Below are 24,727 nucleotides of genomic sequence, written 5' to 3'. Positions count from 1 at the left end.
TCGTTGCGATTACGCACACGACTTTCCGTAATGTTCGTCACAGTGCCTCTGTCAGTAACTTGGTCATGTACGCACATAGTTTGCCTTCGTCAGTAACTTGGCCACGTATACACCTAGTGTGTCTCCATCAGTAACTTGGCCACGTATACACCTAGTGTGCCTCTTTCAGTAACTTAGTCATGTGCACACATAATACACCTTTGTCAGTAACTGGGCACCATACTCCCATAGTACACCTTTGTCAATCACCTGGGTAATGTACAACCGCCTCTGTTATTGATGTTGGCATCTACAGACATAGCATATCTGCAGGCAACAGGACTAGGTTCTCTTCCATGCCAGTCTGAAGACTGAAGGGGGGGAAACAGCTGAAACCTATCTTACTGGGCCCTTGAATGACAGACCTACAGAATGTTTTCAAGATCACTACTAAGTAAGCTGAAGTATATTTTTTGTTTTTCTTATTTTACTGATGGGAGTATATATACAATTCTTTCTATGGCAGGATTGGTTACACATGCGGCACCCCTCTGATAATGAGTTATGTGCAAACATTGTTTATCTTTGTCAGTGAGAGGTTATGTACACACACAGCATACCTCTTACATTTACTTCCCAACTGACACAGAAGAATGCATAAACACGGCACACACCTGTTTGTAGTAGCATAAGACGTATACACATCCCAGCTCGTCTGTAGGTTATGTAGACTGGTAGCACATCTCTGTCTATAATAGGAACATGCACATTCACAACCTCTATAAGCCAGTCAGTGCCATTTATAGGCACTGCACACCTTGATCATTAGCTAGTTAGAGGTTGTTTGATCCATGTTATATGTTGATGTTTTCAAGTTGGGGACTGTAGACTATTCTATACTACAAAGCTCTTGAATGTTGGTCTTTTGTACATGATGAACTCTGGTATTTTGCAGGCACTGAAACAACTGATGGAACAAGAACGAGTAAAAGGCTTCTGCCAGGTGGTGGTTGCCCAAAAGAAAAAGGAAGGCCTGTCTCATCTCATCCAGTCTGGTGGCCTGGGAGGAATGAGACACAACACTGTAATAATGGGCTGGCCAAGCAGCTGGAGGCAGAGTGATGACTCTAGGGCATGGAAGACATTCATAGGTACGCTCTAATTAACTATTAACCTCTCTAGCAGTAACCCCGAGTCAGACTCAGGGTGGAAAAAAAGAAGCCAGGATCTGTAACCCCGAGCCTGACCGGGGTTGCCACTGGGAGGTTTGTGTAGAGTATAGTGCGCAGTGGTCGTTTTAACTCACCTACTGCGGGATCCAGATGCTGGCAGCCATTCTCCTTCCTGTCCTCAGAGGCCCTGAATTCCTCTGGTGAGATTGAGAGTCATCATGACGTCAGCTTGCGAGCTCACTACAGGGTCACAGCGCCACCCGGAGGATGGAGGGAGGCCACCCGGAGGATGGAAGGAGAACTGCAGCGCTGGATCCCAAGGAGGTGAGTGAGTGCTGGGGCTGCTGCAGGCTCTCTAGCAGCATGAATTTTTCCCCATCTTTAGGGTCAAAAAGCGTGCAAAAAATTGCACTGCTTTTAGACAATAAAATCCAGAAACAATTATACTGCCAGGGAAGTTAAGTTTACTGTCTACTGAAATTTGTGCATCTTCCTTTGTCTGTTCTTTTAGCCACTGTCCGTGTGACAACTGCAGCACGCCTTGCCTTGCTTGTAGCAAAGAATGTATCTCTGTTTCCTGGATCACGGGAGATACTAGCTGAGGGCAACATAGACGTTTGGTGGATTGTACATGATGGTGGAATGCTGATGCTGCTGCCTTTCCTCATCAAGCAGCATAAGGTGAAAACATTATCACACCACCTGATTCTCATCACTCCACTGATTGATTTACACTAATATTTATCATCAGAACTGTGCTTGTTGAGCACATGCACATTTTGGTTAGACATTTATAATGGAAGAGCAGGTTAAATAATAATTGTACTTAAAAATGTAGGTATAGTTTTCCAGGTGACTACTGGTGGTTAAAACTAAACAAAGCAGGAGTTGCCCTATATATAGTATATAGTATAGTATAGAGAAGAGGCACTGCTTTAGAGAATTTAATTAGAGACTTTCAGCTTCAAACAAAGCAGACATTTGCATGTACAATATGATTGTACAGCAGGGAATGAACATAAGTTGGTAAAATCTAACATGAAGAAGTGTTGGGGAGAGGAGGAGGACTAGATAAAGTGGGGAGAATATTTGATCAAGTAGCTACATAAAGTGGGTGGTGCAACCAAGTACCGTATAGGCAGTGACTCCATTATTAATGTAAGAGTTATGTGGGAGCAGGGCCTGAGGTGTGCCTCATTCAAAAGGAGTGCTTAGATGGGGAGACATTACAACATTAACCACTTCCCTACCACAGGTTATTTCCACTTAAAATCCACAGGAATTTTCACATTTCACGCTCCTCCTATTCATTTGCCAATAACTTTATCACTACGTATCACACTGAAATGATCAACCGTATTTTCCGCCATATAAGACACACTTTTTTTCTCAGGGAGAAAAAAGTCCCTGCGTCTTATACGGCAAAGGCAGGGAATCCCTGACCTCCGAACACCCGCCAATACGAACCGCCGCCATGTCGGGGATTCCCTGCCTGTGTGTGCCCGCTAGCCGTTCTCTCCCAGTGTCTATGTTCCCCTTCGCAAGTGTAACGGGGTTCAGGCAGCCTGATCACATACCGCATGGCCACCGCAATTTCAGGCATCTGTCTCCAGTATAATGCTGCTGGGTCTTCTCCTCTCTCGTATCTCCGCTCCCCTCATGCACATGTAATGTATCGGGCAGCCAGCTTCCATACCGCATGGCCGCAAGGATTGCAGACCTATCCTCTGTGCACGGCTGCCTCTATTGACAGGCTCGTTTTAATCACGTCATCAGTATGAGCCTGTCAATAGAGGCAGCCACGAGGGGAGCGGAGAGAAGAGAAGACCCAGCAGCATTATACTGGAGACAGATGCCTGAAATTGCGGCGGCCATGCGGTATGTGATCAGGCTGCCTGAACCCCTTTTACACTTGCAAAGGGGAACATAGACACTGGGAGAGAGCGGCCACCCACTTGGCACCAGGAAATAGGAACAGAGGAGGGCACATAATGGACACAGGAGGGCATATAATGGGCACAGGAGGGTACATAATGGAGACATGGGGACCTATAAGGGACACCATTTGGGGGAGAACTTGTACAAGACGCTCCTGGAATATGGACACGCCAGGTTTAGTATACATATATTTTTTCCCCAGATTTTTGCCCTCTAAACCTTGACGCGTCTTATATTCCGGAGAGTCTTCAACGGCGGAAAATACGGTATATATTGTTTGTGGGTTTTTTTTAACCACAAACCAGGCCTTCTCTGTTTTTTTTTTTGGGGGGGGGGGGGCGCTAAGAATTAATTTATTTAATTTGCAGTAAAGGGAGTAATAAGGAAATAAATTGTAAGAAATCATTTCTCAGTTTTCAACCATTATAGTTTTAAAATGTGCGACTGTAGCTAAACTCCACACATTTTATTTGCCCCAATATAATTTGCCCCACCATACAATGTATGGTGACAATATTTTATTTTAAAATAAAGGTGTATTTTTTCCGTTTTGTGTTTATTTATACTATATCAGTAATTACAAGCCCTTATTTGCAAAACTAATAGTAATATACTCTTATGACATGCATATTAAGTCCCTATGGTAACTATTTATGTTTTTGTTTTGTTTTTTTAATTCTGTCACTGTTTTATTTTGTTTTTATTTTTTGTACAAATTATTTTTCTATTTTGGTAACTGTGGACTATGGGGGAAGGGGGTTGAAGGAGTTAATAACTAATGGGGGGTTTATTTTGTAATGTATTTTAGTGTATGTGAATGTGTTTTTACTTGTTGACCACTAGATGTCCCACACTTAATCCTGTGTACTATGAACAGTACCCGGGATGTGTTGTGTATGTGTTTTACGTTCACTTTGTGAATGACCACAGGCATCTCGCGGATACCGGTGATCATTTGATACTTTGATCGGCTTTGCGAACACGTGCCCACTCACTGATCGCAGGACAGCGACAGGAAGGCACTGTTTGCCAGCTGGCACCCGCGGTGATGAAAACACAGAAGTACACATATCTACACGCCTGATCCGCAAGTGAAGTTTTCAGGGGCATATATATAATATATACGTACCAGAGATCCGGAACTGGTTAAAAATGTTGCACAGGGACAGGACAGCATTCAAAAATGGTACACAAAATATTAATGCAACACTAAACAATGGTGCACAGATTGCAATGTACGGATAAGTATAGCAGATTATTCACCAATTCTATATGGTGGCGGAGAAGAGCACACGGGGAGGAGGGCCCTTCCAAATAAGCTTATAATTTAAGGGGTTACTAAATTATGACTTTTGGTGACTCACACCATCATAGAACACACAGGAAATTGTACAGTACAATGACTGCAGGCAAAGATGGGATTGAGTCCTAAATTTATTATTATTTTTTCTTTGCAAGCAGAGAAGAGGTTAAACGTTACTAGACTGTGGCTGTCAAGGCTAATAAAGGGTTACCGTAAGTGCCATTTCTGCCATGCAAACAGTGGCAGAACTACGGTAAATGCCTATTTTTAGTATTCAAAAAAAAAATACCCAGTACCTTCATAGACATAAACACAGAATTTGATGTTTCATTTATGTACTTCTTTGGTTTGATTTCTGTAGGTGTGGCGTAAATGCAAGATGCGTATCTTCACAGTGGCTCAAATGGAAGATAACAGCATTCAGATGAAGAAAGATTTAGCCACGTTCTTATACCATCTACGCATTCAGGCTGACGTAGAGGTGGTAGAAATGGTGAGTACGAAGATATGAAAGAAAAAACACTGAGAACCCTTTTGATCTTAAAGAGGAACTCTAGTGAAAATGATGTAATAAAAAAGTGCTTCATTTTTACAATAATTATGTATAAATGATTTAGTGTTTGCCCATTGTAAAATATTTTAAATCCCTGATTTATATTCTGACATTTGTCACATGGTGACATTTTTACTGCTGGCAAGTGATGTAGCCGCTGCTTGCTATTTTGGCAGATGGAAACAGCTGTAAACAGCTATTTCCCACAATGCAACAGGGTTCACAGTCAGGAAACTTCCGTACGTACGTACTCAGAATTTCTTTGTGGGATGGGTTTCACCACAATATCAGCCATACAGCGCCCCCTGATGCGTACGAGAGAGAACGGCCCAGGAGACTTGGGCGCAGGATTCAGCCGGTATATGGCTGATCCTGCTGCTGCACAAGTTCCCGGCCGTATTAAATACTATTCCCCCTCCAGGCCGCCATGGATAGTGGGGAATGAAATAATTCGGCTTCCAGCAATTGCTAATTTTTATGTTTTAAAAGTAACTTCAGCTCCGTCTTCTGACGGCGCCGAAGTTGCTCCCTGTGCGCTGCTATAGCCATAATTCCTATTAAGGCCTATGGTGGCGCCGGCTGCGCCCAAGTCTTCTGCGCTGATTTCAGCGTGTTCACCCCTGATGGTCTGTTTGTGAAAAGGAATAGATTTCTCATGTAAAAGGGGGTATCAAGTACTGATTGGGATAAAGTTCAATTCTTGGTCGGAGTTTCTCTTTAAAATTGGACTGGACAAATTTTTATGGCATTTAGCAAATAGCAGGGCACTGTACTTGTTACTGTAATCCTGGTGCCCATTTACCACTGCAGCAAACGGGCGTGATGCTATTTTTGTCTTAACATAATCACAGTGCTTGCTGCATTGTTTCTGATATTGCATTTAGGTTGTCGACTGAGAATGCACAAAGATTGCATAGCAAGCACGGTACTTCACCTATGCAGTGTATCGCCCCACCTTTCATTTTCCGAAAATTGCATTGTGCTGTAGTTAACGATGCTTGCACAAAAATGCTGCAAATTGAAATCAGGATTTTGGCACATTTGGAAACATGATTTGCAGTGGAAAAAGGCTCTAAAGACTGGTAAATGAACCAGCTCTGATAGATTGAAACCAAGATCAAAAATAGGACAGGTTTACAGCATCTGTGAACATCACCTGGATCCTAGCTACCATTTTAAATTTTGTCATTTTATCATTGAACAGAAAATTTGTCATACATACTGTAGATCTTGATCCTGTGAACAAGTGCACATCATGCTATCTGTTAGTTGGGAGGATTTTTTTAGGTGTAATTTTTACCTACTCATTATAAATACAATCTGGGATATTTATGTATTATTCTGCACATACTTACCAACTTTCATAATTTTAACACCTTTGGAATCTGGATGGAGCTATTAAAACACTTTAATTAGATGTTTAGCTGCTGTAGTGCACAGTGCTGCTGACATATATAACATGTGACAAAGACTCTCTATCAATGTGTGCAGAAGACTGGAATAAAAGTGTGGGGTGGAAAACCAGGCACTCTTGTAGATGAGCAGCAGGAGACATTGGCAGCGCTTCCAGAGGCTGCACCCGAATTAACTACCTGCATAGATGTGCAGAGCTCGCAAAATGGGCAAATTACACAACTTCCATTCGAAACCGATACAGCTAAGGAGAGTGCTTGCTTCAGCAAAATAATATGTGCACAAATTATTCCATATTAGGCTCTTCCACAGCGATGATGTACTCTCATTGAAGAGGCCTAACCACTAGCCTAAATGTAAAAACATAATTCTTACTTGGTGCTGCTAAATGGTATACACATTTTTTCTTTTCCAAAAGATAGCAAACAATTGACAGCACTCCTAGGCTGCAAATGAAATTAAACCAACAGAGATCTGCAGATCACCTCAGGGACTACAATACACACCTTGACTCTTGTAGATGAAACCTATTACGAAGGATATGGTATCCACAAATATTCTTTTAGAGTTAGGGCCCACTAGAGCGTTTTTAGCTAGGCTAATGAACGTTAATGGAGTTGAGCCCACAGGATTTGCCGAAATCGCAATTGCAGGTCCTGCAGCATTTTCCAAGAGTTTAATAGATGAAAACAGGTCTCAAAATCGCTTTCCTCTTAATCGCTCTGGAAATCAGTGCAAATTTTTCTCAGCATTTTGAGAGCAATTTGCAAACACACATGGGCGCCCAGCCTTATGAGTCCTCTAAGTCAGGGGTCCCCAACCTTTTTGAGCCCGGGGCCCACTATACTGACCAAAATTTTCTCCGGGGCCCCCGGGGCAGGGGTTGGAGGGGCGTGGCTAGTGACGGCGGCAGTTAGCCCAGTATAGCAAGTACAGTTAGCCCAGTATAGCTAGTACAGTTCGCCCAGTATAGCTAGTACAGTTGGCCCAGTATAGCTAGTACAGTTACCACAGTATAGCTAGTACAGTTACCACAGTATAGATAGTATAGTTAGCCCAGTATAGCAAGTACAGTTACCACTGTATAGCAAGTACAGTTAGCCCAGTATAGCAAGTACAGTTAGCCCAGTATAGCAAGTACAGTTAGCCCAGTATAGCAAGTACAGTTAGCCCAGTATAGCTAGTACAGTTAGCCCAGTATAGCAAGTACAGTTAGCCCAGTATAGCAAGTACAGTTAGCCCAGTGTAGCCAGTACAGTTAGCCCAGTGTAGCCAGTAGTTACCCCAGTAAAACTGCCCCAGTGTAGGTAGGAGAGGTGCCCTCTCCCTGCGCTCCTGTTACCTTATGAGCAGGCGGTTGCTTTCTTCCTTATATTCCCCCAGGCGCTCCTGTCCTCGGTTGCAGCATCTCCTAATACAGCACCGCTTCCCGCGTGGCTGCTGTAAGGAAGAGAAGGAAGCAGGGCAGCGGCTTCCTGTAGCTGCGATCGCCGTTACCATGGGAACCGCTGCCCCGCCTCCTCTCCTTACAGCAGTCGCACAGAAAGCGCTGCTGTAATAAATGCTGCAAAGAGGAGAAGGGCTAGCCGCTATGGGATTGGGGAATATAAGGGAGGAAGCGGCCACCCGCTCATAAGCTAACAGGAGCGGCGGCCGCGGGGAGGAGAGGGAGAAAGGCCAGATCCGCCGCGGCCCCCCAGAAATTTGCCCACGGACCACCAGGGGGCCGCGGCCCCCAGTTTGGGGACCTCTGCTCTAAGTAATAAAAGTTCTCTGTCCAGCTTCAGCTTTTCTTAAACCGTTTTCATCTGAAATCTGTTATTATTATTTATACATCGTATGTTTTTGAAAATGTATTTTTATATTTTGTAGCAGTAATTAAGAAGAATGTCTGAACTGATTTGACCTTTTGCCTTGTGCAGCATGACAGTGATATATCTGCTTACACTTATGAGCGCACACTCATGATGGAACAAAGATCGCAGATGCTGAGGCAAATGCGCCTTTCAAAGACAGACCGGGAACGAGAGGTACGTGTGCTTTTATGCTTTGGCCCATTATAGGAAAATAATGAAATTAGGATGAAATACGATATTCATTTTGTTGCATTCGGTTTCCAGCATCTATGCAGCCTATCCTCAAATTGCTTAATAAAATGTGGATATAATCTAAACAAATTACATTACACTCAATGACAAGCCAAAGTGTTTTTCTTTCATTTCAGAGGCTTATCTGTGAAAGGCCAGATTAGAATTGCTAACAGTGCTTAACCCCTTGGTAACTGAGAGTGGATGATTACAGAAGACGTTATGCTGGATACATACGGTACGTTCCCGCACTCGATGTGCCACTCGATTCGCGCCGACTCGATTATTTCCAACATGTCCGATACGCGTTTCGATGGATTGTTAGGTCGATTTGGCATACTTTGCTTGTGAATCGACCTAACAATCATTGAAATGCACTCGGAAATAATCGAGCAACCGGAAATCGAGCGGTGCATCGAGTGCGGGAACGCACCGTGTGTATCCAGCATAAGGCATTTGTAATCTCACCCTTTCTTTAGGAGTGAGTAGAATCCTCCAAAGTAGGGTCACAGACTGAAGTAAGAGGTAGAACATTTTTGATTCTTCCGCACGTTGTCAGAATATATAATCTAGCCATAATTGGCTCTTACACTAACATTGCTGGTTATTTCATACCCAGTATATATGCAGATACAAATTATGATGTTTGTCACATGAGTGTTATTAGTGGTTCCTTTCAACTACTGTTGTACATGAACAACTACTGTTGTACATGAACAACTACTGTTGTACACTACTGTTGTACACTACTGTTGTACATGAATGTTTGGCCAGTACAGTATAGATATTAGCGGTGAGTTAGCTTTTCACTTGAAATAAATTTTGCAGCTTAGATTGGCTTTTCGCTTTCATGATTGTTTTTGTGGAAACCTACATTTCACAGGTTCGTACAATTAGGCCTTTTTGGAAACACATATGGCCGTGTGAAAGCAACGCAGTGATCACACACCATCTGTGTTGCCGTGCATTGCACTGCTTATCTCATTCATCACAATAAATGGTTGGAACTGTGTTTTGCCAAAAATGCATGCAGCAGTGCTATCAGCTAAGATAGTGGAGGGCCCCTGTCCTACAAACCTCCCCTTCTACCCCTTCTAGTAGACCACATTGCCTCTCTATGCCTCTTAAACTCCATCTCACTGTTTGTAGGACACCACTGTCCCTGAACCACACCTCCCTCCCATAGGTAAAGCCAGGTGACAGGCTGACTTTGCCCTCTAACTTAGCCCCTGCAGTACATCCCAGAAACCCCCTGAGCCAATCCCACAATGCTGCACACACGCATTGATAACCAGACTTGGTGGGGAAGATGGTGACTGTAAGTTCTCTGCATGACAAGCCCAGCTGCAGTTGTGGTTGTGGTGTTTTGCAGTTTTCCAGTTGGTACTTATCTTCAGGGAGTACTTCAGAAGGCAGGTGAATAACTGTACTTGACTTTGTAAGTACAGTAGTTATACTTGGAAATTCTAGGCTTACTTCTATTTTATATGGTAAGCCATTTAGTACGTTTCTAACTCAGCACTGGCAATACAAGACATTAATTTGAGATTTCTGCATTGCACATGCATTTAGTAGTTATGAAGCATGTACAAATGGAATTTCACTAAAGGGGAGAAAACATGCTTTTTTTCTGGTGTAAAGGCTAAGCAATTTCAGCCATTCCTTGTATTGTTCTTTTGCTAATGAACCCTGAAAATTGACTGTAAAATTGCATAGGAAGAATACACATCTAAATACATTTACTAGAATGTAAATTTCAACTGGCAGGAACCGTCATAATCCCAATGTGGCTCATAAGGTAGAAATATAATATTATATATACTCCCATGTTAATGACTAGGCCTGTGGTAGACCTATTTCAGTTAAGAGTTGGACATGTTGAAGGTGTGAATGCAGAGTCTATTGTTAATGCCTCAGCTTCCGTTCATAAATTGCCTGTATTGCCCTGATTAAATTGCCTGTAATTTGATCTCATACTTGATGTTATAATGATGTGATACTGATGCAGTGCTTGAGAGGTGCTTTTTGATAGAGATTATGTGCTTTCTGAAAGTTGTGAACCAAGAATGTGGTTACTATTGATTATGCTGATGTATGTGAGTGTTGCTGCAGGAATGGACCCTGCTGTGTGATAAGAGCAACCAACTATTAGCTTGATATATAGCTTGATATATCTCAGTGTGCTACAGAGAGGTTCTTATCAACTTAACCAGGGGGTCACTAACATCAGCTCCGGTTCACTAATGACCATCCTCCACCACATACAGCACTTGCGTCACCGGTAATTAACTTAGGGTGGTATAATCCCTTTGTATCCTATTAGTCTAAAAGTATTGTTTTTGTTATGTTATATTGTTAAAGCTGTGTAGATCCGTTTCTTAATGGGGGTTTTCAGTGACAGTATGTATGTTCTGTACAGAAAGTATTTGTATTTCTGTTCTTTTCATGCATGAGACCTACACATTATTATTCAGGAGTGACGTCTTTAATGAGGCTAGAGAAGCTAGATTAGTGTTTAAATCCCTTAGGTCAGCTTCACGTTCTTTAATGTCCATGAAAACAAATTTGCATTAAGTAGCAGTGCACTGTGTTTTGTGCATTGCATGTCTGTACTTTGCCAGCTCTTGTGATGGACACAAAAATACTTGGGCAGTAGCAGAGATAGAAGCTGCTTAGTGACAGCTGTTCAGTAGCTAGAGAACACCCATTCTGCTTCTGGCTCCATGCTTGCAGGAAGGGTCTCTGGGTCACATGACTTGACTTTTCCAAAGTGACTTTCTATGTAGTGGCTACATCAAATTTGAAGGTTGTCTACTTATATAATTATGTATTAACCTTTACTGAGAATGACAAATTTGGAAGAGTGAACTAGGGATTTAAATTTCAATCTGCGCAATAAGGCCTTTTTCATATAGATGGATTCACCATTGTCAGATTCCCATATGAAAAAGGCCTAAAACTAGTTTTGATCAGTTTTAAACTAAGGGCCCTGACACACTGGAGAGCATTTTGCGGGTCATTTTTGTTTTTTAAAAAACACTTTCGTTGATTTGCATTACAATCGTGGTAAAATTTCAGCAATCACCTTTTTTTTCTAAAAAATTGCGATTGCTGCGATTTTACCACCATTTTAATCTAAGTCAATGGGAGCGGTTTTTAAACGTAAAAAACGTGTGTTGGGGACCCAAAACGCTCTGATTTTCTGTGCTGCTACAAATATTTGCACCATTTGCTTTTAGCTCAGAAAATAAAGACTATACATATGAATATAGGGTAAACCTGCAAGTTTGCCTTCTGTTTTCTTTGTTTAGGCGCAGCTAGTGAAGGACAGGAATTCAATACGTCTGACCAGTGTGGGCTCTGATGATGACGACGACACCGATGCTGTCCCAGAAAGAGTGCACATGACATGGACCAAGGATAAACACCATGCTGTGCATGCCCTGCGCGCAGCCCAAAGCAATGCAATGCCCAGCTTCCAGGACTTGCTCAGCATGCGCCCGTGAGTACAACAATGCTAGTTCTTACAGTGTAGCCTCATATAAGCTTCTCTTACATGTGAGCATCAATATACAGTGGTTTGCAAAAGTATTCGGCCCCCTTGAAGTTTTCCACATTTTGTCATATTACTGCCACAAACATGAATCAATTTTATTGGAATTCCAATTGAAAGACCAATACAAAGTGGTGTACACGTGAGAAGTAGAACGAAAATCATACATCATTCCAAACATTTTTTACAAATAAATAACTGCAAAGTTGGGTGTGCGTAATTATTCAGCCCCCTGAGTCAATACTTTATAGAACCACCTTTTGCTGCAATTACAGCTGCCAGTTTTTTACGGTATGTCTCTACCAGCTTTGCACATCTAGAGACTGAAATCCTTGCCCATTCTTCAATGCAAAACAGCTCCAGATCAGTCAGATTAGATGGACAGCATTTGTAAACAGCATTTTTCAGATCTTGCCACAGATTCTCGATTGGATTTAGATCTGGACTTTGACTGGGCCATTCTAACACATGGATATGTTTTGTTTTAAACCATTCCATTGTTGCCCTGGCTTTATGTTTAGGGTGGTTGTCCTGCTGGAAGGTGAACCTCCACCCTAGTCTCAAGTCTTTTGCAGACTCCAAGAGGTTTTCTTCCCAGATTGCCCTGTATTTGGCTCCATCCATCTTCCCATCAACTCTGACCAGCTTCCCTGTCCCTGCTGAAGAGAAGCACCCCCAGAGCATGATGCTGCCACCACCATATTTGACAGTGGGGATGGTGTGTTCAGAGTGATGTACAGTGTTAGTTTTCTGACACAAATAGCGTTTTGCATTTTGGCCAAAAAGTTCAATTTTAGTCTCATCTGACCAGAGCACCTTCTTCCACATGTTTGCTGTGTCCCCCACATGCTTTTCTGTTAACTATTGGCTTTCTTCTTGCCACTCTTCCATAAAGGCCAACTTTGTGCAGTGCACGACTATTAGTTGTCCTATGGACAGATTCCCCCACCTGAGCTGTAGATCTCTGCAGCTCGTCCAGAGTCACCATGGGCCTCTTGACTGCATTCCTGATCAGCGCTCTCCTTGTTCAGCCTGTTAGTTTAGGTGGACGGCCTTGTCTTGGTAGGTTTACAGTTGTTTGCTGCACAGAAGAAAAAAAGGGATGTGTGCTCAGACCAGTCAACTCCTGACTAAATACTGGCTGCCTCAAGTCATCTGACTAATTAAAATGGCAAAGCGTATGCAAATTGCACTCGCCCACCAGAATATGCATGATCTACCTATCCACCTAACTTCCTGCAGGAGTTGGCCCACGCAAAATTCTGCATCTCAACAGGGGTGCCGCGTGTAGGCCTCCTTGTACCCCCAAGAAATGAAGGGCAGCGCAGACACCCCCACAAGGCATCCACTGCCCAGGAGCGCTGCAACTGCCTTTGCCATTTTAATTAGTCAGATGACTTGAGGCAGCCAGTATTTAGTCAGGAGTTGACTGGTCTGAGCACACATCCCTTTTTTTCTTCTGTGCAGCAAACAATTGTGTTTCTTCCTTCACGGGGTGTTGTGGGGGGGGGGGGGGCGGGGTGCGGATGGGCTTGCCCAGCGGTGGCAGCGCTTGGGGGGCTTGTCTGCGCCCCGCCCCCCCCCCCCCTCACCTCACCATTGGTGTGTTCGCTCCCAAACCATGCAAATGGCACCACAGGTGAGTAAATTCGCAAAGGTAGGGAATCTATCCTTTGGGGGGGCAGCGTGGGTGGTCCCCCCTGGACACAGGCCATGTCTGGGGGGTGCTGGCCATGCTCTCTCGCTCCCCCCTCCCATGGGGGGCAGTTGCAGCGCTCCCGGGCAGTGGATGCCTTGTGGGGGTGTCTGCGCTGCCCTTCATTTCTTGGGGGTACAAGGAGGCCTACACGCGGCACCCCTGTTGAGATGCAGAATTTTGCGTGGGCCAACTCCTTCAGGAAGTTAGGTGGATAGGTAGATCCTGCATATTCTGGTGGGCGAGTGCAATTTGCATACGCTTTGCCATTTTAATTAGTCAGATGACTTGAGGCAGCCAGTATTTAGTCAGGAGTTGACTGGTCTGAGCACACATCCCTTTTTTTCTTCTGTGCAGCAAACAGGTTTACAGTTGTGCCATACTCCTTCCATTTATGAATGATCGCTTAAACAGTGCTCTGTGGGATTTTCAAGGCTTTGGAAATATTTTTGTCGGCTAAGCCTGCTTTAAATTTCTCAATTACTTGATCCCTGACCTGTCTGGTGTGTTCTTTGGACTTCACTGTATTGTTGCTCCCAATATTCTCTTAGACAACCTCTGAGGCCGTCACAGAGCAGCTGTATTTGTACTGACATTAGATTACACAGGTGCACTCTATTTAGTCATTAGCACTCATCAGGCAATGTCTATGGGCAACTGACTGCACTCAGACCAAAGGGGGCTGAATAATTATGCACACCCCACTTTGCAGTTATTTGTTTGTAAAAAATGTTTGGAATCATGTATTATTTTCGTTCCACTTCTCAGGTGTACACCACTTTGTGTTGGTCTTTCATGTGGAATTCCAATAAAATTGATTCATGTTTGTGGCAGTAATATGACAAAATGTGGAAAACTTCAAGGGGGCAGAATACTTTTGCAAACCACTGTATATTCCTTCTGGTAGTTTGGGGTCTGACAGCACAGCATTAAATAGCGGCTAGACCAGCATAGAGATACTTATATAAAAAGAGAGGCTTCCCAGTCCTCCTGGCCCCACTATTCTCACGCATGGACCCCAGGAATATCCAACAAGAGCTTGTCGATTTAGGTTATTGTGTCGTTGCTCCTCCTTATGTATGAGTGAGGCTGCACTGCAATTGCAAGAGTACAGCCATGCCTGCCCAGTATGCCAAAGCCGCTCATACACAAGCTGCCCCACACTACTGCACAGGCACAGTACGGCTGCACTCGTGCATGAGGAGGACCACAGTCGCCATCATAAAGAGGGCCTGGGCAGCAATGGTCGTCTCCAGGAGGATCCAGAGGCTGTGATTTTTGTTTGTTTTTTGCCGACTTGGGTTCTTTTTAAATGTCACTCAATAGTTTTCATGTTGCTGCCTAGTTCCAGTATACATTGAGGGAGATAGGTCATACCTGTATGGTCAGCTTGCCTCAAACTTTGTGGGGAGCTTGTCAATAAAGCAGCATTGTTGCCAAAAACTTTGCATGACAATCACATAACTGTGACGTTACCAATGTACAGCATACTTGGCATTTGTCAATTACACCAAGTGACACTGCAAATTTGAGTAGGTGTATGGCCTTTTTATTTACTGCCACATAACTAAACGCTTTATACTGTGAGTCATGTGACACTGCCTCACTGACCGCCTACTTCCACAGAACTGTTAGACAAGTAAATCAACTACCTACATTCTATGTATTAATATGAATTACTTCAGGGAGTGAAGAGACACCAGTGTCTTTCTTTTGATTGCTCTACTTGCTGATTGCAGATTGGTCGTGTGAAATATAATAACAGAATTTGAATATTTTCATATTTATCTTGACAAAAAAATACACATACCCTCTATTTCTCTCCCTCCCTTATTAAAATGATCTAAGCTGTTAACATTTCTATTTCATAGGGATCAGTCTAATGTGCGGCGTATGCATACAGCGGTGAAACTAAATGAGGTCATTGTCAATAAATCTCATGATGCTAAACTGGTACTACTGAACATGCCTGGCCCTCCACGTAACACTCAGGGTGATGAAAACTGTATCCTTTTATTAAGACTACGAGTATGTGTTTGAGTACAGGTTTGCTTGGAATTGGGGTCATATACACCTTCGACCAGGGTTCAAATGTTGGCTCTTCCTATTCAGGAATCCAGCACCTATTTGGTAAGGAGTTCTCAGGCAAGATTCCATAACAGCTATTGCCTCCTGAGTGCTTTCTAGTGGCTGCTTCGCAAGTGCTTTAAGTCCTCTAAGCGCTACACAAATATTGGAATTATTTATTATATTCAAGCATAAGGCTAGTTATGGAAATGGTACCAGTACTGTTTTAAATATTAGGTTGAACTCCAATAGACTATTAACATTATTGTTATTATTAGATCCTGCAGTTGTAATTTAGAAATTAGTGTACACTCATATCATACACTTGAGGCTTTCTTCGCCCCACATTGGGCTTCCCCACCACAATGGCAATGCAAGTCTATGGAGACTTGCACACTTAAAAGGGATGCGACGGGAATTGCTGGAAGTATCCAAACCGCTGTATTCCTGACGCAAAGTCTACAGTGCGTTGCCGCATGATCCGAGCCTGCCTACCACACTGATTGTGCAGCAATGCAAGTCAATGGGCGACACAGTAAGTGTACGACGGGAGCGTGACAGGGACTAACTGGAATCCCAGTGATGTGCTTCCTGCACAGCAGTGAGTACATCACAAACAGTCCGTGTAAACCCAGCCTTATGGTAACATTTTGCCTTTTACTTAACAGTTTTGGGTAAGGGGACAGCTAAAACTACATTTTAGAAAACATTGCAGAGGAATGGTAGTCTGCTCATTCAAGCCGATAACTGAGGCCTCTCTTCCACGGACGGTTGAAATGCTCATTTGCCGAGCAGTTCAGCCATCTAGCTGCCGGCCACAAGCGCCATTTGGTTGCAATTACATGCAGCCAAATGGGAGCATTTAGTAACAGCACGTGTCACTTTTGACACGCGGTGACATTCCCTGTCTGCGAAAAAACATCGCTTATCATGTCTAAGCACAGCAACCACCATGCTCAGATGCAACTCCATTGGGGAGGCCACCTGTCCGCCTCCTGTGCACACAGCAGCTAGCAAAAGGCGCAAACCTGAGGTCAACTGCCAGTTTTTATAAGCAGAGGGTAAGATATTGTCTCACCTATAAGGCAGCATCCTGTGAAGTCCATAAATCTCATGTGACATGATCCAGCCAGTAGGGACCTGGGTGTTGTAGGGAGAACATCTCTGCCCAACACTTTAAAAAATATTGCAGAAGAAAGTTTGGTCTTTTATAAAAAGACTGAAAACTTTTGTACAACTAAAAGAGGCAACATGGCATTCAGTGATGATTTATAAATCAGCCCCTGTGTGTTGTTTTTTGTTATCATTATAATCGAATTGGATGAAAATCGGTGCCGCCAAGTGCATGCCCAAGCGTTATTGCGACCAATTTCGGGATGAAAATTGGTCGCATTCTCGATTGCGCATGCTGCAAGATGATAGGCCGACTTGCTCGATTGAGTGCGCGGCGGGGACGACATGAAATTGTGACAATCGACCAATGCGATGAAACCCCCAGCGCTGTCCCCCACAGTGAAAAATGTCCCCCTGGTGCCCAGTGTGAAGTATACATTACCTGTCCATGGCCTGCACTTGTCCCTCCGCTGCTCCGGGCGCACTCCGCTGTCACGCCCCACGTGATGTCACACATGCGCGCCCTTACTAGGAAACTACATGGGGTGCGTGTGTATGCAGTGGAGGAATCCCGAGAAGGACAAGCGCAGGCCGTGGACAGGTAATGTATACTTTACACGTGGGACATTTTACATTAGGGGACAGCGTTGAGGCGGACAGATGCGGCGTCACAAGGCCAATTCCGGATCGATTTCAGGATGAAATTGATTGGGAATCGCCTGTGGTTGTATGGGCAGCTGACAGATCTCTCTCTTATCAGATTCAGTTAGAGAGAGAGATTCGTCTCTTGGTCGAATCTGCCCATACATCGCTAGATGTATGGCTACCATAATTTACTTTGCGCTTCTAACTTCTACTCTTTTATGTTAAAGAATTGGTCCTTAATTCCTTGTCCAGATATGGAGTTCCTTGAAGTCCTCACTGAAGGTTTGGAGCGGGTACTTTTAGTAAGAGGAGGTGGAACAGAAGTCATTACCATTTATTCTTAAAATGATTTCCTCTATGCATTGCTCCACTTAGAGCTGAAAAACCAAGAATGTGTGCGAAAAGGCCTAAAGAAAACACATTAGTGAAACTCAAGCATATCAATCATTCATAGAAGTCATTCAATGCAAGTGAACTAGAGGGAAGATGCAAGAGTGGACACTAGACAAAATGTCAAACCCTTTTCCCTACTTTTAATGCCAAAACGTTTGTGTTGATTTTTGTGATTTGAAAGCACTATGGCTAAAAGGGATGAACAGAACAGTGTTTTCTTACCCAGAGAAGGGAGACCTCACACAAACTCTATGCAGTAGCAGGCAGTAAATGCTTGAATAAAAACAAAAAATCTTTAAAAGCCCACTTTTCAAGGGATATAAGATGTGAACTGCTTCCCATATCTGTAGCAGTTTTTCGCAGCTTTTCAACAGCAGAGGTCTATTCACTAAGGTGGTATAATGTTTTAGCACGCCTTAATAACTCCTTATGTAACTGGGAGCATGCTAACTCATAGTACCCTGGAGGATATGCTTTGTCACCCCTAGTCTTTTTGTCAAAGCTGAGCAACAACCTGTTCTGTTGAAATGTTACATTACTCTCCAAAGAGGTTTCTCACTTTTTGTTTCCTGGTCATTGCCAATGATTGTCTTGTGGAAGTATTACCTCTTAAGATGAGAGCTGGGTAGTAAAGTGGGCAGTGTTCTCTCGAAACACTTTACTAGTCTCCATAGAAAGATGGGGAGATGAAATAGTTCAGTGGCTTTATTTGTATTATATATTTTTTTTTATTTAAATGGGACAATTGGTGTCAACAAGTTTTAATTTATTGGTCTGACCAGCATTCCATGTGTTAAATCTTTGTAATTTTTGTTTGAAATGTGTGAACCATTTTAGCACTAGTAGAAGCAGGTGCCATGATAGTAGACATATGTGACTGGACCAGCCTTCCTGCTTCTCACCCGAGTCCCCACATCTACAAGCATATCTACAACAATTGTCAATGTTTGTGTCAGCATTTTTGTTTATTGTTGGGGGGAGTTTTAAACAATAAAATGTTTTATACTAAAATGCTCTGGACTCTTAATAAGAGTATAACAAGGATTATACCTGCTATACAGCAAATACATTTTCTAACTGCACATTCTTTTACTGGCTGCACATTCTGTTACTGCTTTGGCAGTTAAAGGACAACTGAAGTAAGGGGCACTATGGCGAAAAATTGTAAAATTTAAAATATGTGCAAACACAAACAAATAAGAAGTATATTTGTTCCAGAATAAAATGAGCCATAAATTACTTTTCTCCTATGTTGCTGTAACTTATAGTAGGTAGTAGAAATCTGACAGAAGCGACAGGCTTTGGACTAGTCCATCTCTTCATGGGGGATTCTCAGGGATTTATTTATTTTCAAAAGCATTTAGTGAATGGCAGTTGCTCTGTCCAACTGCCAAAAAAGTGTGCAGCTAGTAGGGAGGCTGGCCAGCATCATTATTTAAATCCTTTTTAGGGAATATCTTTATAAAGAATAAAAGCCTTGCTGAGAATCCCCTATGAAGAGATGGACTAGTCCAAAACCTGTCCCTTCTGCCAGATATCTACTACCTACTGTAAGTGACAGCAACATAGGAGAAAAGTAATTTATGGCAAATTTTAACATTTTTCGCCATAGCGCCCCTCTAAAGAGAAGCCATGACCAAGAATTGAACTTCATCCCAATCAGTAGCTGATACCCTCTTTCCCATGAGAAATCTATTCCTTTTCTCAAACGGATCAGAGGGCTCTGTATGGCTGATTTTGTGGTGAAACCCCTCCCACAAATGTCAGCGCCTCACAGCTCTGAGGTCCTGACATCGCACTGTGGGAGCCTTGCTGCATTGTGGGACGTAACCGCTGTTTACAACTGCCAAAGAAAAGCTAGCAGCATCTCCTTCCAGTGACATCACTTGCCAGCAGTAAAAATGTCACCATGTGATAAATATCAGAATGTAAATCAGGGAGAGGAAAGATTTTACAATGGGCAAACATTATCATTTATACATCATTGTAAAAATTAAGCCATTTATTACATTATTTTCACTGGAGTTCCTCTTTAAGCAATACCCGTTGCCTGGCTGTCCTGCTGATCCTCTGCTTCTAATACTTTTAGCCATAGACCCTGAAAAAGCATGCAGCAGATCTGGTGTTTCTGACATTGTCAGTTCTGACAAGATTAGCTGCGTGCTTGTTTCTGGTGTTATAAAGACACTTCTGCAGCCAAATAGACCAGCACGGCTGCCAGGCAACTAGTATTGCTTAAAAGGAAATAAATTGTCCTTTAATGTGAATCTATATTACTAATCGAAGGTTGTAAATATGCACTGATGCACACAGCCACCACCCACAACTCAAATGTCACCGCGACTGCTGCCGCCTACACTAAAGCCTGCACCACACACACACACTAATCGCTGTCCACAACACAAACGAGACTGCCCAGTGTCATACATTTTAGGCAGATGTTATGGCGACACAACATGAGTCATCAGATGCACACCACAAAAGGCGCCTACTAGGCGGTGGTGGTGGCTCTGCGGCGGTTGTGTTCACGCACACAGGCTTTTGGCGGCAGTTGTGGTTTGCATGCACACAGGTTTTGGCGTGCACGTGCAGCCTTTTGGTGGTGATGGTGTTCCGGTTGATGACAGAGGTTGTGGTGTATGCAGTATTGGGAGTTGGTGCTTTCAGGGCGGTTTATCATTTGATTCTTTTAGGAATCAGGGGTTTACTAGCTGTAATCTAGTGTACGGTACAGACTTTAGGGATACGTGGGCTGGACCTGCAAGGCTCATTTCTCCCAGCAGTACAGGAAGTTTCATAGTAAAGCTACATAGGTCAGCTGGATAGCGTACTGGTAACACTGCTGCCTTCAATGTAGGATTTGAGCTCCTGACCAGGGTTCAAATGCTGGCGCAATCCTGGTACATACAGTGCATCCGGAATTTGTTCTCAGTGCATCACTTTTTCCATATTTTGTTATGTAACAGCTGGATTCCAAAATTGATTAAATGGACCTGAACTCAGAACTTCCTCTCTGCTCTAAAATATGTGCAACAGCATAATAACCTTTTTAAAAAATTTGTTATTTGTTTCAGCTGATACAAATCCTGAAATAAGCAGTGTGTCTACTTCCTGCTTTCATGGAAGCAGATATTAACATCCTGTGCTTTCAAATGAACTTATCTGCCTTTGCAGTCAAGTGACACAGGGGGAGATCAATGACCCATAATGGCAACTTAAAAAAAATTACTTGAGGTTTTGGCAAAAAGGGAGAGAAAAATAACATACACATATTCATAGCCTTTGCTCAATACTTTGATAATGCACCTTTGGCAGCAATTACATCCTCAAGTCTTTTTGAATATGCCACAAGCTTGACACACCAATCCTTGGGCAGTTTCACCCATTACCCTTTGCAGCACCTCTCAAGCTCCATCAGATTGGATGGGAAGCGTCGGTGCACAGCCATTTTAAGATCTCTCCAGAGAGAGAGGTTTTGAGTATTGAGAGGCTCCGGCTGGGCCACTCAAGGACATTCAGAGTTGTCCTGAAGCCACTCTTTTTTGATATCTTGGCTGCGTGTTTAGAGTCGTCCTGCTAAAATATGTCACCCTAGTCTGATTTCAAAAGAGCTCTGGAGCAGATTTTCATCCAGGAGGTCTCTGTAGATTGCTGCAGTCATCTTTTCCTTTATCCTAGTCTCCCAGTTCCTGCCTCTGAAAAACATCCCCACAGCATGATGCTTCCACCACCATGCGTTACTGGATAGTATTGGCCTAGTGATTGAGCGGTGCTTGGTTGCCTCCAAATTTGACGCCTGGTATTCACACCAAAGAGTTCAATCTTTGTCTGGTCAGACCACAGAATTTTGTTTTTCATGGTCTGAGAGTCCTTCAGGTGCCTTTTGGCAACCTACCATGTGCCTTATACTATAGTACTTGTAGAGTAGATAGATCGGCACTAAATGCTGGACTGACATGCCTTTGGGGGTAGATTACTCACTGTGCCTCCAGAAAAACAATTTTGAACACTTAGAAGAGAGCAAAAAGGATTCGGGCACCAGCAAGAGTATTCAGAATCCCACCAATTTATTTCATCCCCAGATAAGACTCAGTATAACAGCTGTTTCACAAGCTACTGGCTTACTTCCTCAGAGATCCTTATACTATGGAGTATCTTCCATCTGGCCACTCTGCCATACATGCCTGATTAGTGGATTGGTGCAGAGATGGTTGTCCTTCTGGAAGGTTCTCTCTCCATAGAGTACCTCTGGAGCTCAGACATGGTCACCTCCCTAAGGCCCTTCTCCCCCGATCGCTCAGTTTAGATGGTGAGCCAGCTCTAGGAAGAGTCCTGGTGGTTTTGAACTTCTTCCACTTATGAGTGATGGAGGCCACTATGCTCATTGGGACCATCAAAGCAGCATAACATTTTCTGTAACCTTCCCCAGATTTGTGCCTTGAGACAATGCGATCTCAGAGGTTTACAGACAATGATTTGACTTCATGCTTGGTTTGGGCTCTGACATGAACTATCAACTGTTGAACCTTATATAGACAGCTGTGTGCTTTTCCAATTCATATCCAATCAACAATTTACCACAAGTGAACTCCAGTTAACCTTTTTCGGGACCGGCCGCCTACAAACCTCCCCCCCCCCCCCTAAGGACCAAGGCATTTTGCACGGGAGGGGGGTGCGCGCGTTTGGGGGGGTCAGGCGGCCGGATCCCATGTGTGGCTGGCTGGATTGGTGTCCCCCCCCATGGTGGCCCGTGCCCCCCCCCCCTTGTGCCAGCAGCCTCCACTTACCTTCCAGGCTCCAGCGAGGAGCCGCACAGGACCCTCTTCTCCGGCCGGCATCTCTGTTCTGTCTGACGATCAGTTCCGGGTCGCGGCTTGATGACGTCAGATGGAGCGGAGATGCCGGCCAGAGCGGAGGGGGGTGCCGATCGTCGCGGGAACGGCAGGGAGGTAAGTGGATCCTCTTCTTTTCCCCCCTGCTGCCACAGCTGTCAAACTGATCACTACGATCCGACGGCGATCGTAGTGATCACGTGATCAGCAGCCATACGCGATGGCTGCTGATCACTCGGGGGAGATGTCGGCTGTCATATGACAGCTTAATCTCCCCCTCTGGGTGCGCACGATCGCGTCGGGAGCGGAAATTGCAGGCCGGCGTAGATTCTACGCTGCATCAGGCTAGAACAGCCACAAGTGCGGCGTAGAATCTAATGCACGTGGTCCCGAAAAGGTTAAACTGCAGAAACATCTCAAGTATGATCAGGGGAAACGGGAGGCACCTGAACTCAATATTGAGGTTCATGGCAAAGGCTGTCAATACTTGTGCTTTCTCAAAGTTTTATTTCTAATACATTTGCCAGAACTCAAGTTAACTTTTTCTTGCATTGTCATTATGGGGTGTTGTGTGTAGAATTCTGAGGAAAAAACTGTGAATTTAATCCATTTTGGAATGTAACAACAAAATGTGGAAAAAGTGATGCGCTGTGAATACCTTTCAGATGCACTGTGTATTTGAATCAGGTGTGCAGAACATATATATTGTACACATTGAAAGGGTGCCTGTATCTGTAGTTAAAGTGAACCTCCAGACTAAGAATCGACACAGCAGCACTGAAAAAGCTTGGTGTTTCTTAACCACCCTGGCGTTCTATTAAGATCGCCAGGGAGGCTGCGGGAGGGTTTTTTTTTAATAAAAAAAAAACTATTTCATGCAGCCAACTGAAAGTTGGCTGCATGAAAGCCCACTAGAGGGCGCTCCGGAGGCGTTCTTCCGATCGCCTCCGGCGCCCAGAATAAACAAGGAAGGCCGCAATGAGCAGCCTTCCTTGTTTTGCTTACATCGTCGCCATAGCGACGAGCGGAGTGACGTCATGGACGTCAGCCGACGTCCTGACGTCAGCCGCCTCTGATCCAGCCCTTAGCGCTGGCCGGAACTTTTTGTTCCGGCTACGCTGGGCTCAGGCGGCTGGGGGGACCCTCTTTCACCGCTGCTCGCGGCGGATCGCCGCAGAGCGTCGGCGATCAGGCAGCACACGCGGCTGGCAAAGTGCCGGCTGCGTGTGCTGCTTTTTATTTGAGCCAAATCGGCCCAGCAGGGCCTGAGCGGCAGGCTCCGGCAGTACTGGACGAGCTGAGCTCGTCCAGACCGCTCAGCAGGTTAAACAGTTTCACAGCATCAGAACTTTGTTTCTCTTATACAAGCCTCATTTTTAGCTGCACAGAAGAAAACTGCCCAGGCAGTTTTCCCCTTATGCTGTGCAAAACATGATGGTATTTCTGATGATGATGTTCTTGTTCTGCTGTTTTGGTGCAATTTTTTTTTTTACATTTTGAATTTGACATTTGAAGCCTAGTGTGTGCAGCTGGGAGGGGTTATCAGGACACAGGACGATTGGAACTGTCTTCTGCTCCTTGTCACCTCCTTTCAGCCAAAAAGATGGCAGCCCCCATGAATCACAAACATTTGCCTGTTCTTTTAAAACAGGGTGGGTAAAATATTATATTACCTGTCTATTCTAATTAACATAACTAATGTAACTTCATAACAGTATGTTGTTTAGGCTGAAGTTCCCCTTTAACTTGTATTGATCCTGGCAGCCATCTTCCCTTCTGTGCAGCTCTCGGTGCTAGAGTTCCAAGGCTTTACAGTCTTATTTCAGGCTGCCATCTTCCAGTCTCCCCTGCAGTTCTGTACTAAGCACTAGAGGTCAGCGGCAAAGGAGACGGGAAGATGACTTCCTGGAATGAGAAGACAGTGAAACTCTGTACCTCTAGCCGTGAGCTGCATAGGATATGGGAAGTTGGCTGCCTGGATCA

At 44.0% G+C, this 24,727-nt stretch overlaps 1 protein-coding gene across 5 annotated transcripts in view; it reads left to right on the top strand.

Moving 5' to 3' along the window:
* Positions 1-18,923, top strand: part of SLC12A6 (solute carrier family 12 member 6) — an 88,705-nt gene extending 69,782 nt beyond the window's left edge. For all 5 annotated transcript variants that reach the window (XM_068241329.1, XM_068241357.1, XM_068241338.1 and 2 more), the window contains 7 exons: positions 935-1,130; positions 1,663-1,832; positions 4,754-4,885; positions 8,281-8,388; positions 11,757-11,947; positions 15,566-15,699; positions 17,772-18,923. In XM_068241329.1, coding sequence (XP_068097430.1) covers positions 935-1,130; positions 1,663-1,832; positions 4,754-4,885; positions 8,281-8,388; positions 11,757-11,947; positions 15,566-15,699; positions 17,772-17,863 — 1,023 coding nt within the window. In that variant the 3' untranslated portion in view covers positions 17,864-18,923. The remainder of the gene's footprint in view (positions 1-934; positions 1,131-1,662; positions 1,833-4,753; positions 4,886-8,280; positions 8,389-11,756; positions 11,948-15,565; positions 15,700-17,771) is intronic.
* The last annotated feature ends 5,804 nt before the right edge of the window (positions 18,924-24,727 follow it).

This window comes from Hyperolius riggenbachi, chromosome 1 (genome assembly GCF_040937935.1).
Source record: "Hyperolius riggenbachi isolate aHypRig1 chromosome 1, aHypRig1.pri, whole genome shotgun sequence".
Classification (NCBI taxonomy): Eukaryota; Metazoa; Chordata; class Amphibia; order Anura; family Hyperoliidae; genus Hyperolius; species Hyperolius riggenbachi.
Note: the sequence above shows the minus strand (reverse complement) of the source record. Positions and strands in the feature narration are given on the sequence as shown.